The sequence below is a fragment of the Stegastes partitus genome, unplaced genomic scaffold, assembly GCF_000690725.1.
Source record: "Stegastes partitus isolate 25-593 unplaced genomic scaffold, Stegastes_partitus-1.0.2 Scaffold1452, whole genome shotgun sequence".
NCBI lineage: Eukaryota > Metazoa > Chordata > Actinopteri > Pomacentridae > Stegastes > Stegastes partitus.
Window position 1 is genome coordinate 23,049 of NW_007579183.1, and position 13,303 is coordinate 36,351.

A 13,303-nucleotide genomic window follows, 5' to 3' on the forward strand; every position below is an offset into this window, starting at 1 on the left:
AAGATGCTGTTGCAGTAATCGAGTCTGGAGTCTGAAGCATGAATCAGGGTTTCAGCGGTGGAGAAGGTGGGAGATGTTGTCAGGTGGAAGAATGTGGTTTTGGTGACACAGTTTGTTCTGTTTGAGCAAGAACTCTAAAGTATTAAATGTGTTCTAATGGAAGGAACCCAGAAATGCTGCAGGTTTTTACATTTACAGTTCAAGCATCAAGTTGTGACATCAGAGTCTCCAGCCGACACATCGTCAGTGTTTCCTGTGGTTGGTTTGCAGGCGGCTGTGGCTCAGGTGGTGGAGTGGTTGTCCTCCAATCACAAGGCTGTTATGGTTTACATCTGCCTCGTCTGTAGCTGGATGGAGGAAAAAGAAAACAAAATGTGGGTTCATGTTCTCATGTTTCAACCTGCGCAGAATAATGCCATGTAAAGAGAGAAACGACTGAAGAACCGTGTAAAAGACAATCTGTACTCAACCAGGTGGTCCACAATCCTGAAGATGAGTCCTTCAAGAACCTGCTTTTCTTCTTTGAAGCCCCATTTGTGGTGCCCAAGGGAACGATTTTGGTTCTTAAAGAAGTTTCATCCCGATCCAAAATGATGGATCATGTAAGCTACATAAACGAATATTAGTTCTACATTTCTGTTCCTGTAGTGAAAACGCTGCGAGAACAGACCAGCGATGCATGAAGAGAACAGTGTTGTTGATCTGTAAACACGGTTCTACATTTAGTTGTTGGGTTCTATCGAAGCAAACCAGCTTCCATGGCGTTCTAACACCTGAAGAGCTACACAGATAAAAGTTATTTCATGGACATGATAAACAGTGAGACGGACCAAAGAGCCTGTGGTAGCGTCCCTTATCGCACTGAGAACAACTGTTGGCAGGAATGGTTCTTCAAAGAACCTCTTGCTAAAAGCTTCTTTGTGGTATGTGTCCTCTCTGACATCATAGAGGAACACTTTTCTTTCTTTTTCATGAAGAACTAGTCTTGGGTCCAGTCAGCACCTTTTTTGTCTGAGTGTAACCATGAAATTAAACCGTAGAACCATAAAGAACCATAAAGAACCATAAAGAACCAGCTCTGCGAAGTTTGCTGTAACTGCATTCATGTCGATTTATTGGCTCAGAGTTGTCTTCTGCGCTGTGAAAGCACAAAACTATAGTTTAACCCAAGAAATTAAGTTCAAACTTTAATCACACAGACTTTGCTTTCACAGCTTCTACGTTTAAAACAAGTTCTTCCTGATGCCACTGAGAACGTCCTCTACGGTGTGACGAAGCTCCTGCTGCAGGAAGAGACGCAGAGTCAGGAAGTGAACTCAATGCTCACTTTGTTCATGTTCGTTTAGTTTGAATTATGCTGAAAGAAGAAGAAGAAACAAGCAGAACTTAATTCAACGTGCAGGTCAGCAGTGACCCTCTGCTGCTCAGACTTCATTCATTTGTTATTTGGGACCAAAAACTAAGTTCTGTAAAAACGTTTGGACTGACTTTAGAGAATTCCTTTCAAAACTTTAAAACCCCTGTGAATCCCTTTCTCCAGAAATAACACTCCAACAGCCATGACATGGGGTGAGAACACAGACAGAAGAGTGTCCAGTAGATCAGAACCGTCTTCATTTTCACCTTGAAAATGGAAAAAAAAGTGTTGGTGTAAATAAACAGGAAACTTTTTGTGTTCCTGCACCCAGAGTCTGGCTGCCTCCCTGAGCCTGGATCTGGTTCCGGTTCCTCTCCCCGTTCGCAAATATGAGGAAATAATACATTTGAAAATGTGCAGAAATAAAAACCAAGCTTCTCAGAAGGACTCCTGGGATTCATGGTGGTCTTCAGTCTGGTTAATGACGGCACTGTCTGGTCTGCTCGTTAAGATTTAACCGTGTTCGGTTTATTCCTCGTCCATCGTATGTCTCTGCTGGCTCACAGCTTCTTTATTTAAATGTTCTGAGACGGTAGAACTTATTCACTGCAAACTCTGATCCATCAAAAAACAACGTTCAGGCTTTCAGCAGCTCATAGACTTTACCTGTGAACCGGCTCAGGTGCTTTCTGTGGCTCTGCCCCCTACAGGTAACATTATGGTGGTCCATCCAGAGTTTGAGAAAGCAGGTCAGGAGGCGGGGCTTCAGGTGTGGCGGGTAGAGAACTTGGAGCTTGTTCCTGTTCCTCCGAGTCTATACGGAGGGTTCTTCAGCGGAGATGCCTACCTGGTTCTAAACAGCACCTCCAACCGCAGTGGAGCCCTGCAGTACGACCTGCACTACTGGCAAGGTACCGCCGGACATCGCATACTACGACTGCTAACGCAGTACTTCACAGAACACTACTTCTGCTGCACTGCAGTACTGGTACTTGCAGTAGTAATGACAATAAATTCTGCTCTCTGATTGGCTGGGTGTTCTGAAGGTTCAGAATGTTCTCAGGACGAGAGCGGAGCGGCGGCCATCTTTGCTGTCCAGATGGATGACTTCCTGAATGGGGCGCCGATCCAGTACCGTGAAGTTCAGAGTCACGAGTCCAGCAATTTCACTGGGTACTTCAAAACTGGCCTCAGATACATGGTAACTACACAACCAGTACTACCAGTACAACAGGTTCCCACTGGCTCTCGTAAATGGCATCACTTCCTGTTTGTTCTCCACAGAAAGGGGGCGTGGCCTCAGGATTTAATCATGTGGTGACCAATGACGTGGAGGTTCAGAGGCTGCTGCAGGTCAAAGGACGACGTGTCGTCAGGGCAACAGAGGTTCCTGTGGGCTGGGAAAGGTTCAACCAGGGAGACTGTTTCATCCTAGACCTGGGANTATGAACAAACATTGATCTTTCACTCAGTGCTGCTCCTCCTCCAGATGTTCTCTCAGCAGGTCAACGTTCCACTCAACCAGCTGCAGCTTTTTATACAGATGTTTGATGCCTGAGGGTTCTGCCAACAGAACCACATCATCTACAGAAAGACTCTGAGGGATGGGTGCTCATCTGCTGCACCTTCAGATCCACCCACCAACAATAAATCATAAGTAACCTCAGGTACAGGTTCTACAGGGTTCTACAGGGCGACCCATCAGGGTTCTAATGACCAATCATTACCTGTTGACAACATCAGCAGCTGATCCCAGTCCAGAGGCAGGAGGACGAGGAGGCGGAACATCATCTGAGAAGGACAAGCTGTCCGAGAAGAACGGGTCCTCCTCCAGCTCTCTATCAGAACAGCGTCATCAGTGAGACAGCAGGGTTCTAAAGACATGGTCCTGTGGGACACAGTGTTGGACCTACTCGCTGTCCTCGCTGTTCTCTGGCGGCTTGTCCTCCAGACCTGCAGCAGGGGAACTCAGGTAACTGCGACTTTGTAGGAACCTCAATACTAGAACGTCCAGAACATCCTTGTGAGGCTTCTGGAGCAGCTCCTCCACCAGAGACAGAGACACCATGCTGATCTGAGGACAGACACACAATCATTTTGGACACATTTTGAACGATTCTGAACAAGGTGGGCGTGGTTTCCTGCAGGTGTTCTCACCTGGTCGGAGATGTGGTCACAGCGCTGCAGCAGCAGGTGAGTCAGAACCTCTGTCCTCAGCAGGAAGTGGACCAGCTGGTCCAACAGAGACGAGGATCGGACCAGTCTGACCGCAGCACAGAGGACAGAGGTGGAGGCCAGGACCACCTGCTCACACCTGAACACACCTGGACATCAGACAGGACCAACTCCACATCCTCACTACTCATAATCATCTTTATCAGACTTCCTGGATTACAAAGACAGAAGAAGCTCAGTGACACTGAAGTGAGTCCAGTTTTCATTCCTGAGNTGGTGGTGGTGATGATGAGTGTCTGTGTAGGTAAGGATGCTAACACTGAGGAGCGTAATGCCGTCCTGCAGAATGCAGAGAAGTTCATCTGCCAGATGAACTACCCACCATACACACAGGTAAACACAGATGAACATAAACAAACGCAGACCTGAACCTAGTTCACCTGTGCATCCAGGTGACCTTTTGACCCTGTCCTACCTGTGGTCCCCTCAGGTCCAGGTCCTCCCTGAATCCGGGGAAACGCCGCTCTTCAAGCAGTTCTTTAAGGACTGGAAGGACCCTGAGGACACCGTTGGCATGGGAACAGCCTACGTGTCCAATCAGATCGCAAAGATAGAGAAGGTAATCCAGTCAGGTTCAGGATCTGGACCGAACTGCCCTGAACCAGACCACAGCTGACTCTGTGATTGGACAGGTGCCGTTCGATGTGTCAGAGCTCCACCAATCAGATTGCATGGCAGCGCAGTACGGCATGGTGGACGACGGAGAGGGTGACAAACAGGTGAGGCCGGTTGTGGACAGGTGCCCACACTGAACCTTTACACATTTTACTGCACCAACAGGTGCAGCATCACCTGATCAACCCCTCTGAGTTTTTAGCAGAAAACGTAGACTGTGTTTAGTTTTTACCCTGAGTAGTATCTGCAGGCACAACAACCTAAGACCAAGAGGGCAGCCTTCGGGTGCCTGAGAAGCAGAATCCAGGGCAAAAACAGCTGAGTGTCACACAGCTGCTGACAGAAACCGGCCTGAATAAAAGTGCAGTTCATCTGTGAAGGTCTGATAGACTGACATTAGTCTTGTTACTGATTGTTCACGTGCCTGTTGCTCTGAATGTAGATCTGGCGTATTGAAGAATCTGATAAGGTTCTGGTGGATCCAGCGGTCTTTGGTCAGTTCTACGGAGGGGACAGTTACATAATCCAGTATCAGTACCACCACAGCGGCCGACAGGGTCATGTGATCTACATATGGTGAGATGTTACATACGTGGTGCACTGCAGGTCTGAACAGGATCATGAAAGTCTGTTTGAGATCACGTCTACTGATCCTCCATCACTGCTCAATAACCTTCCTCCATCTCTACAGGCAGGGGGCGGAGTCTAGCCAGGATGAGGTTGGGGCGTCAGCCATCTTGGCCATCAAGCTAGATGAGGAACTGGGAGGCGGCGCTGTTCAGGTACACAGACTGGATCCAGTTCTGTTCATATAACTGGCCTTTGAGCCTTCTCACAATTACCTGTCTGTGTGCAGGTGAGAGTGGTTCAGGGGAAAGAGCCTGCCCACCTCATGAGCCTGTTTGGTGGGCAACCAATGGTGGTGCACAAGGGCGGGACATCCAGAGAGAACGGCCAATCACAGGTGGCAGATACCCGCCTGTTCCATGTCCGAGCCAATCCAGCAGGACACACCAGAGCTGTTGAGGTGAGACATGAACCACAACCATGTGGAGGACCGAGTCACGTCAGGAACCCCCTTGTTTTAGCCCAAAATGTTTTTCACTGAAGGGATGGGTCCAGGATATTATTACAGATTATCGTAGTTGAGAACTTTTTTTATGGAACATTTTAGTCCAAATCGTTTTGGTCCAGAATGTTCTTCACACAATGTTTTAGTCTAGAACGTTTTTTACGAAATATTTTAGTCCAGAATGTTTTGCTCCAGAACCTCACTCACTCACTCATTTCAGCTCTCCACACCTATCAGGATGCCACCAGACTGATGTTCTGGAGTCTGATCCCAGTTTCACTCCAGTTGGACCCTGACTGACTCATCTGTCCTCCTCAGGTGGATCCATCCTCCTCCAGTCTGAACTCCAGTGATGTCTTCGTCTTGGTCGCCCCCTCTGGATCCTGGATGTGGAAGGGGAGAAGGAGTGGCTCGGCTGAAGTCCAGGGAGCTGAACACCTGGCCAGCATCCTGCAGGTGACCCCCGCCCAGGTGGAGGAGGGTGAAGAGGAAGGTGAGGAGGATGGCTGAGGGTCTGCTACTTTAAATCAGCTTTGTCATGACAACTGTCTCCGTGGTTACAGGTGCATTCTGGGATGCAGTGGGAGGGCAGGAGGACTACTGCCGGGCTCCCCGGCTGAACAACATGGAGGCTCATCCTCCCCGGCTGTTCGCCTGCTCCAACAAAACCGGAAACTTCCTGGTGTGTCTGTCAGTCTGGTCACATGACCGCGTCACATGACTGTTAACACTGTTGAGTTGCTTCTCACACTCACCAGCTGGTCACAGCCCTGCGGTCGTAGCTGAGGGACGGATTCCTCAGGAATGTTTTAACACTGAACACGTTGGTCCAGAATGGTCCAGAACAAACAGGAAGTTGTCTGTAGCTGTCCAGATTTGCTGTTACTGAATAAAGTTTTAGGTGCCAACAGTTAAATTCTACCTACCAACAAACACACCAGCATACAGGTAACGTTACAGGTGACTCTGTGTGTTCAGATGGAGGAGGTTCCAGGTGAGCTGACGCAGGATGACCTCGCTCCTGATGATGTCATGATCCTGGATACCTGGGACCAGGTGAGTCTCCCTGCTGTCTCCATGGTTCCAGGTCTCTGTGTCCTCGGTGTGTCTTTACCTGCTGTGTCCTCTTGCAGGTGTTTGTTTGGATTGGGAATGAGGCCCATGAGGAGGAGAAGGCAGAGGCTGTGAAATCAGGTAAAGGAGAGACGTAACCCGATCCTGTGTGGAGGCTGAAACACCTGCGTTACACCACATTGATCTCACCTGTGTTGTTGACTGCTGGCTCTCCTTCAGTTCTAACTGACTAGAGGAGAGATTTATTCACACTCCAAAGCACACGACTCAATGTGTAAATCCACGAAGAACGACTTTAGGTGTAAAAGGGGGACAGAAGTACAGATAACGCAGTAGCGTTCTGCTGGAATCAAACCACCCATGAACACCGTCATTATGACGCCACGGCTATTGAAACCATCAGGATTGTGCAGCATGGCAGGACGTTGCACCGCAGACAGGGATCTTATGTAGAGAGAGTGAATGGCATCACTAAAACAGGAAACCCAGTGAAACCATTCAACACGTCTTCATTAGAACCACATTCATCACATCTAACAGGAGCATCAGTATCAGTCCATAAAATGCCAGAAATGTATGTTCTACTCACCAAAGCCTGTGATTATTGAACACAATTCCATCCTCCTTCCCTCCATCATCAGCAGTCCAGTCCCTCTGCTGAGCAGCTAATCCACCCATCAGTCCTGTTCTGTCTCCTGGAGGCTGATGCTGACAGTCGGTCCGTCCAGTCCTGGTTCTGACATCAGGTTTAATTCGCTGTTACGGAATTAAAGTTTTATCTTGTGCAAGAACTGCTAGCTTTGGCTCAGCTCTCTGACCATCCAATCAGAAGACGTGGACGTGCTGACATCATCGCAGACGAGCTAGTGGGCCCTGGAACACCAACTCTCAATCTGATTGGTTAAAGCAACAGTTTCATTTGAACGCATTTTAAGCTACTTTTGATTCTAAAGCTCTGATATAAACATACGCTGCTGGAAGCGCCACAGCCCAGAGACGCTAACAGATGAAGAGAACAGACTGCTGGGGGTAAAGGTAAAAGACTAATGGGAAAATGTTAAAAGTCAGTGGTTCTGATGAGCTTAGGCCAGCAGAGAAGGCCTTGCTGGTTCATAATTACTATGTGATCAGTGGTGTTGTAGACCCGTCCTCTGTTTAGAGATACTGTTCCAACTCCATCAGCAAATGCAAGCCTCATGGTTGCGAGCCCCTACCTCAGAGACTCAGTCACGCGACTGAGGATGCTAACGGCTAACTGTTTGCTTCCTGTGCAGCTGTGCGCTACATCGAGAGCGACCCAGCAGACAGAGACCCGCGAACCCCGATCGTGACAGTGAAACAGGGGTTTGAACCGCCGACCTTCACCGGCTGGTTTCTGGGCTGGAACCACGAGTACTGGACTGATGACCCACTGGACCGCTTCCGCCAGAGCCTGTGATGTTACTGGATGTTGAAATAAAAGTCTGACTGCCTCAATAAATAAAAGCTGTGTGTTGTTGCCGAGGAAACAGTCTGACAGCCGGTTTATTGTCGCGTCTCTTTATAAATACTGAAGTGGATAAATAACAATAAGAGGATCTGAAACAGAACAAAAGAGGCTCATAAATACAGAACAGATAGAAGCCACAGTGAACACAGCAGAGACGGTCTGTACAGTGTGTGTATATGTGTGTGTGTGTGTGTGTGTGTTCACAAAACTATTCATCACAATTTAAATTTTTTACTGGTTGACAATAAAATCTGGTGTTTACATTAAAATTCTCTGAAACAACACAAACAAGCGTCTAACTCGGCAAGAACCTCGCCTGATCCTCTCCAACTAAATACTGAAACTACGGAAGCCTGCAGGGGTCGACACATGGCTCCAACGCTTGTTCTCTCTGTAGGAGCTGGACTAAAACTTTCCCTCTGCTTCCAGTCTTTGTGCTAAGCTAGGCTAACCAGAATGAGGCTGTTCTGACTCTGTGGCTCAGACGAAAATGTCGGACTGTTCCTTTAAAATACTATCGAAAGATAAAGAGCCTGAAAAGATAAATATGTTCTTGGCGGCTTCAGACACGAGAGTCGACATGTCAAACAAGTTCTGATCTACGCAGAACCTGCTTAACACCAGAACCATACGCAGCCGGAGTCGTGTCAGTTACGCCGATCAGACCATAGTCAAGGTGTGTACCAGTCAAAGCAGAGCCATATATAGGTGGAGTTGCTGCAGGTGGAGCAGAACTTATGAAGGCGTCCATTTTGATAGGTGGATGTTTCTGGTCCTTAACAGGAAGTACCAAAAGTAAACATGATATGATGTCAGACTTTGAAAGAGGAAACATGCACAACATAAACAGGAAGTGAAGGGTAACCTAGCAACAGGGGTGTAGTCAGTCGGAGGTTGATGGACAGCTCCATCAGTACTGATTGGTGAGTACTGTCATTTAGCTCCGCCTCCAGCTACCTCTGCCCCACCCCACCCCCTGCAGCAACAGCCAATCACAGCTCAGCAGTTGCCAGAGTTGCGGAACTCTCCGTTTTCAGTGATCTGCAGAGATGACGTGTTGCTAGGAGACAGGCCGTTCCTCTGTGATGTCACTGCGTACCGCTCTTTCAGCTGAGTCAGCGCCGCCATCAGGCGAGTGTTCGCCGCATCAAGGCTCGCAATCCTCTTCTCCTGAGAAAAACAGGTGAGGGAGACCGGCGACAGACAGGTGTGAGACAGGTGAGAGAGAGAAAGGCGAAAAACAGGTGTGGAGATGGACAGACAGATACCTGCGCCTCTATGATCTTCTGCTTGGAGTCGACCACAGCCTGCATGTCTGAGTGATCCTTCTTCAGCTCCTCTTCTACTGCCATCAACCTGCACAGGTAACAGGTCAGAGGGGTTATTATACAAACAGACCCAACCACTCGCTCATAGACAGGTGCACAGACAGACAGCAGTACAGACAGACAGGTGTTCAGGTGTCCTACCTGCTGATGATGCTGTTCATCTGCAGGTCTTTGTCGTCCTGCAGTCTCCTCAGTCTGCTCTCTGTGTCCTCCAGCCGAGCCTGAAAAGCACACACAGCTATTGGGCTGTGTCATGTGACCCCAGCGCCGTACAGGTGTGTCAGGTGTGTCACAGACCTGGTACTCCTGCAGCATACGTTGGTTCTGTTGATCCTGGACCATCAGACGGGTTTCACACTCCTCCTGACGCAGCGCCGCAACTCGCAGCTTTTCCTGCAGTAGCGCAATCTCCTGTTGATACTAAAGACACACACAGTCAGAACCAGCACAACCAACAGAATCGGCAGAACCACAACCACCAGGCGGTCACCTTCTCTACAAGGGCCTCATCATGCCGATCGTCCTCCGCCTCGCCGTAGGAGGAGGCCGAGTTCATGTTGAGCAGCCAGGCAGCGGTCCGATCCAGCGCACATGGAGACGGAGCCTGGAACCACACAAACATCTGAGCAGGTACCAGAACCAGAGCCTGGGTCTAAAAACCTGAGCAGGTACCAGAACCTGGATCTGGGTCTAAAAACCTGAGCAGGTACCTGAACCTGACGTGTGTCTAAACCTGAGCAGGTAGCAGAACCTGGGTCTGGGTCTAGCCTGCTGTGTTTAATGCACAGAGCCGTGCTACCTGACCAGGTGTCTTCAGGTGGTTACCGTTGTTACAGTCTGGTTACCTTGGCAGCGGGCCGCTGTTTCTCGGGACTGTCTCCTTTAGAAGATGACGACGTCTGTCTGAGCCGTGACTGGCCGCTGCTCGGCCAATCGGGGCTTGATGACATCATGCTGCCAGAGGTAGGGCGTGGAGGGTAGGCGGGACCGCCGCCACTGCCACCGCTGAGCATGCTGGGAGGTGTACGGCCCCGAGGGGGTCCTGGCGGAGCTGATGACGGAGGCGGCGGCTGATCGATGCGTCTCTGAGGACCCGAGGAGTTCTGTCGTGGGGGGGCGGAGCTGCCTGAGGGAGGGGGAGCAACAACAGGTGAGCTCAAGATTGATGGACAGCAGCTGAAACCTGACGCCGGACTCGTACCTGTGAGGGTCTCGGTGAGGGAGAGTGCCCGGCGGGAGTATTCCTCGCCGCTGCTGCTGCTCGACATGGCAGACATCCTCTCCCCCCGCTCCCCCCCTCCCAGCCCCACTGACATCTGCGTGAGAAATGCCGGTTTGTTCGCCATGGCGTTCCTGTCCTCGGCGTTCCCCTGCGACCCCACTGAGCCGTCCGACGGTGTGGCGTCGGCCTGCTGCTGTGGCTGCCGTGGTGATGTGGTGGTCATGTGATAGACCGGGTTCTGGAAGGAGAGGGGGAGGAGCCCTGTCCTGCGCTGCCACTGACTGTCGTCAAGGCCGTCGCTAGGTGAGGAGTCTTGCAGGTCCACCAATGACAGGCTGCGGCTCTCATTGGTCAGCTCCGGCCCCTCCCTCCGGCCCCCGTTGGTCATTTCAAATGCCGCCTCGTTCTCGTTTGGCTCAGAGTATGAAGAGCTTGGTGCAGGAGAACCCTGTAGACCTGAGGTCAGAGGTCAGAGGTCAGGGGTCAGCTCAGCTGTGAGATGATTGGATGATGACGAGTGAGAAACGTCACCTGATGCAGGCTGCAGACTGGAACCTTTAGTGACGAAGAACAAATCTTTGTTCTCTGGAGTTGGAGATGGAAGTCGAGTGAAATCTACCAACCTACACAAACACAGACACACAACCAGTAAGGCACACAGTGAGCTTCAGCGTGAGTCAATTGAGTCTCGCTAACACGCCGTTACCCTCCGTCCAGTCCCATGCCGCCCTGCAGGCCGATGGAGGGATTACAGGCTGCCAGAGGAGGAGAAAGGGGTGGAGACAGAGGGGGCGGAGACAGAGGGGGCGGAGACACTACGCGCTGTGGCTCCGGGGAAGAAACGGACACGCCTCCAGTGCTGGCCACGCCCCCCGGGTTAGAGAGAGCCGCTGACACGTCTCTGAGGATCCGAGGAAGAGGACCAAGCTTTGCCAGACATGACTGGAGACAGACAGGTGATAGTGAGATGCTGTGCTATCTGGTCATCAGGTGTGTTATCTTGTCAGTTCAGTATGTTACCTGGTCGGTCAGGTGTGTTACCTGTTCGAGCTCGGTCAGCAGGGTGTGCAGGCTCGACAGCTCCCTGCCCAGGTCGATGTACCCGTCGAAGCCGGCGGTGTGGTTCAGCCCGTCGGGGTTGGAGATCTCCTGCAGGAAACGCTGCATGCTGCTCCACTGCCGCTCCACAAAGTCATTCATGAATAGCATGTACTCCTCTTTAGTGCCAAACCTGCAGCCACAGGTGAGAGCAGATTGGCTCATTGGAGACCTGACAGGTAAAAGCTTAAACACAGGTAGACAAACAGGTACAGGTAACAGACGCTTCACAGCAGTGGCAGTCGTGGCGTACTTGCTGAAGTTGGCGAGGTTTTGAATCACTTTGGCAATCAGCGTCAGCGTCCTCGCCGTACGTTCGTCGGGGTACTCCTGCATGAGGTCGAACAGCGATGGTGACATCACAGCGGGACACAGGAAGCGCAGGAACAGCGAGGCGCTGATGAGACGCTCACTGATGTCCGGTCGCCCCCGGCTACCACATTCTTGACGCCATGACGCAAACACCTCCTTCAGCTCTCGGGGGAAGACCCTGTGTGGGTGGGGCATATCACACACTGATGTTATGGCAGAATACATGGTGTAGGGGGCGTGTCAGGTGAGTCTCAGGTGAGTGCCAGCTGAGTCAGTACCTGTAGGAGTCAAGGATCTTGCAGAAGGCCAGTTCGCAGCACATCCTCAGGTTGGCCTGATGCTCTGCGAGGTCAGAGGTGGCACAGCGAGACGGGTCGACCTCACAATTCTCATCAGACTCATACAGTGCTTTGATGAACTCACCTGGACACACAGGTAGATGAGGTGATGCACAGATCACAATCACAATCAGCACACAACACACCCAGACCTGTATGTGTGGTGTGTTTCTGTGTGTGTACCGAGGGCGTCCTGCAGGTACTTCTGTCCAATCAGCTTCAAGTATTCCTCGATACTTTTTGTCGCTAGTGTGTTCTCTCTGAAAATCAGCTGGTCATTGTCACGGCAACGGTCAACCTCTGACATCATCAGGTCTGTCAGGAAGTCCTGCAGACAGGAGTCAGATGTCATGGGGTGGAGTCAGTGTGAAGGTGTGTTCAGGTGTGTTCAGGTGAGCTCACCTTGGCCTTGCCGGTGCTGTGCAGGATGTGCACCAGTGCAGCAGCCAGCTCCTCTTTGGCCCTCAGGCTGATGGAGGCCTCGAGGGTGGAGCAGAGCAGCAGGTAGTTGGAGCTGATGTACTCCGCAAACTCTTTGTACTGCTCCATCGGCAGGATCACAATGCTCTGGTACCGAGCCTTGACCCGCACCGTCGGCACCGAGGACTTACCTGAGGACACCGAGAGGGGACAGTGAAACACAGACACAGAAATGGACTGTTGCACCAGTACACAGACACTCCACAGTCGTGGACACCTATCCAGGTGTAGGATGCAGCTACATACCTCTGCTGGTGCTGGGCGTGCTCACTGAGTACCATTTCTCCACCAGCTGTCTGCCGGTAACCGTGGCGACAGGAATGTTGACCAATCCCACATAGCTGCTCTTGTCCTTCTTCCTCTTGCGGTCGGTGTCCTTATAGAGGTGCAGCGTGATGGACGAGACGGACGGAAGGCTGCTGAAATCAAAGCGTTCGCCCCAGAACACGTTGTCCGTCCTCAGCTTACAGGATGTCCGAGCGTAGAGACTGTCGTCCAGACACAGCTCGCAGAAGTACCTGAAGAGGTACAAATACTGCTGTTATCAAAGTAGAAATACTGCTGGCACTGAAAAACAAGTTTTACCTTTACTGCAAGACAAAGTATATAATTAGCACTGCGTTGGTGCAGCGCCCCCTTATGTCAGTGCTGCGTTGGTGCAGCGCCCCCTTGTGTCAGCACTG

The 13,303-nt window shown here is 50.9% G+C and overlaps 2 protein-coding genes across 2 annotated transcripts in view; one reads left to right on the top strand and one right to left on the bottom strand.

Moving 5' to 3' along the window:
• The window catches only part of LOC103370607 (gelsolin-like), a 14,210-nt gene extending 6,349 nt beyond the window's left edge, over positions 1-7,861 (top strand). The window contains exons 3-13 of the mRNA XM_008299724.1: positions 3,837-3,925; positions 4,023-4,151; positions 4,225-4,311; positions 4,650-4,783; positions 4,899-4,989; positions 5,064-5,234; positions 5,598-5,772; positions 5,843-5,961; positions 6,258-6,335; positions 6,413-6,473; positions 7,628-7,861. Coding sequence (XP_008297946.1) covers positions 3,837-3,925; positions 4,023-4,151; positions 4,225-4,311; positions 4,650-4,783; positions 4,899-4,989; positions 5,064-5,234; positions 5,598-5,772; positions 5,843-5,961; positions 6,258-6,335; positions 6,413-6,473; positions 7,628-7,791 — 1,298 coding nt within the window. The 3' untranslated portion in view covers positions 7,792-7,861. The remainder of the gene's footprint in view (positions 1-3,836; positions 3,926-4,022; positions 4,152-4,224; positions 4,312-4,649; positions 4,784-4,898; positions 4,990-5,063; positions 5,235-5,597; positions 5,773-5,842; positions 5,962-6,257; positions 6,336-6,412; positions 6,474-7,627) is intronic.
• Positions 7,862-7,956: 95 nt separating this feature from the next.
• Positions 7,957-13,303, bottom strand: part of LOC103370616 (disabled homolog 2-interacting protein-like) — a 24,251-nt gene continuing 18,904 nt past the window's right edge. Inside the window, exons 8-22 of the mRNA XM_008299734.1 lie at positions 12,867-13,142; positions 12,543-12,751; positions 12,324-12,468; positions 12,081-12,225; positions 11,744-11,980; positions 11,434-11,623; positions 11,099-11,334; positions 10,924-11,015; positions 10,372-10,848; positions 10,016-10,296; positions 9,661-9,774; positions 9,468-9,590; positions 9,312-9,391; positions 9,111-9,198; positions 7,957-9,012 (exon numbers count right to left, since the gene is read on the bottom strand). Of these exons, the coding sequence (XP_008297956.1) occupies positions 8,842-9,012; positions 9,111-9,198; positions 9,312-9,391; positions 9,468-9,590; positions 9,661-9,774; positions 10,016-10,296; positions 10,372-10,848; positions 10,924-11,015; positions 11,099-11,334; positions 11,434-11,623; positions 11,744-11,980; positions 12,081-12,225; positions 12,324-12,468; positions 12,543-12,751; positions 12,867-13,142 (2,864 nt within the window). The 3' untranslated portion in view covers positions 7,957-8,841. The remainder of the gene's footprint in view (positions 9,013-9,110; positions 9,199-9,311; positions 9,392-9,467; positions 9,591-9,660; positions 9,775-10,015; positions 10,297-10,371; positions 10,849-10,923; positions 11,016-11,098; positions 11,335-11,433; positions 11,624-11,743; positions 11,981-12,080; positions 12,226-12,323; positions 12,469-12,542; positions 12,752-12,866; positions 13,143-13,303) is intronic.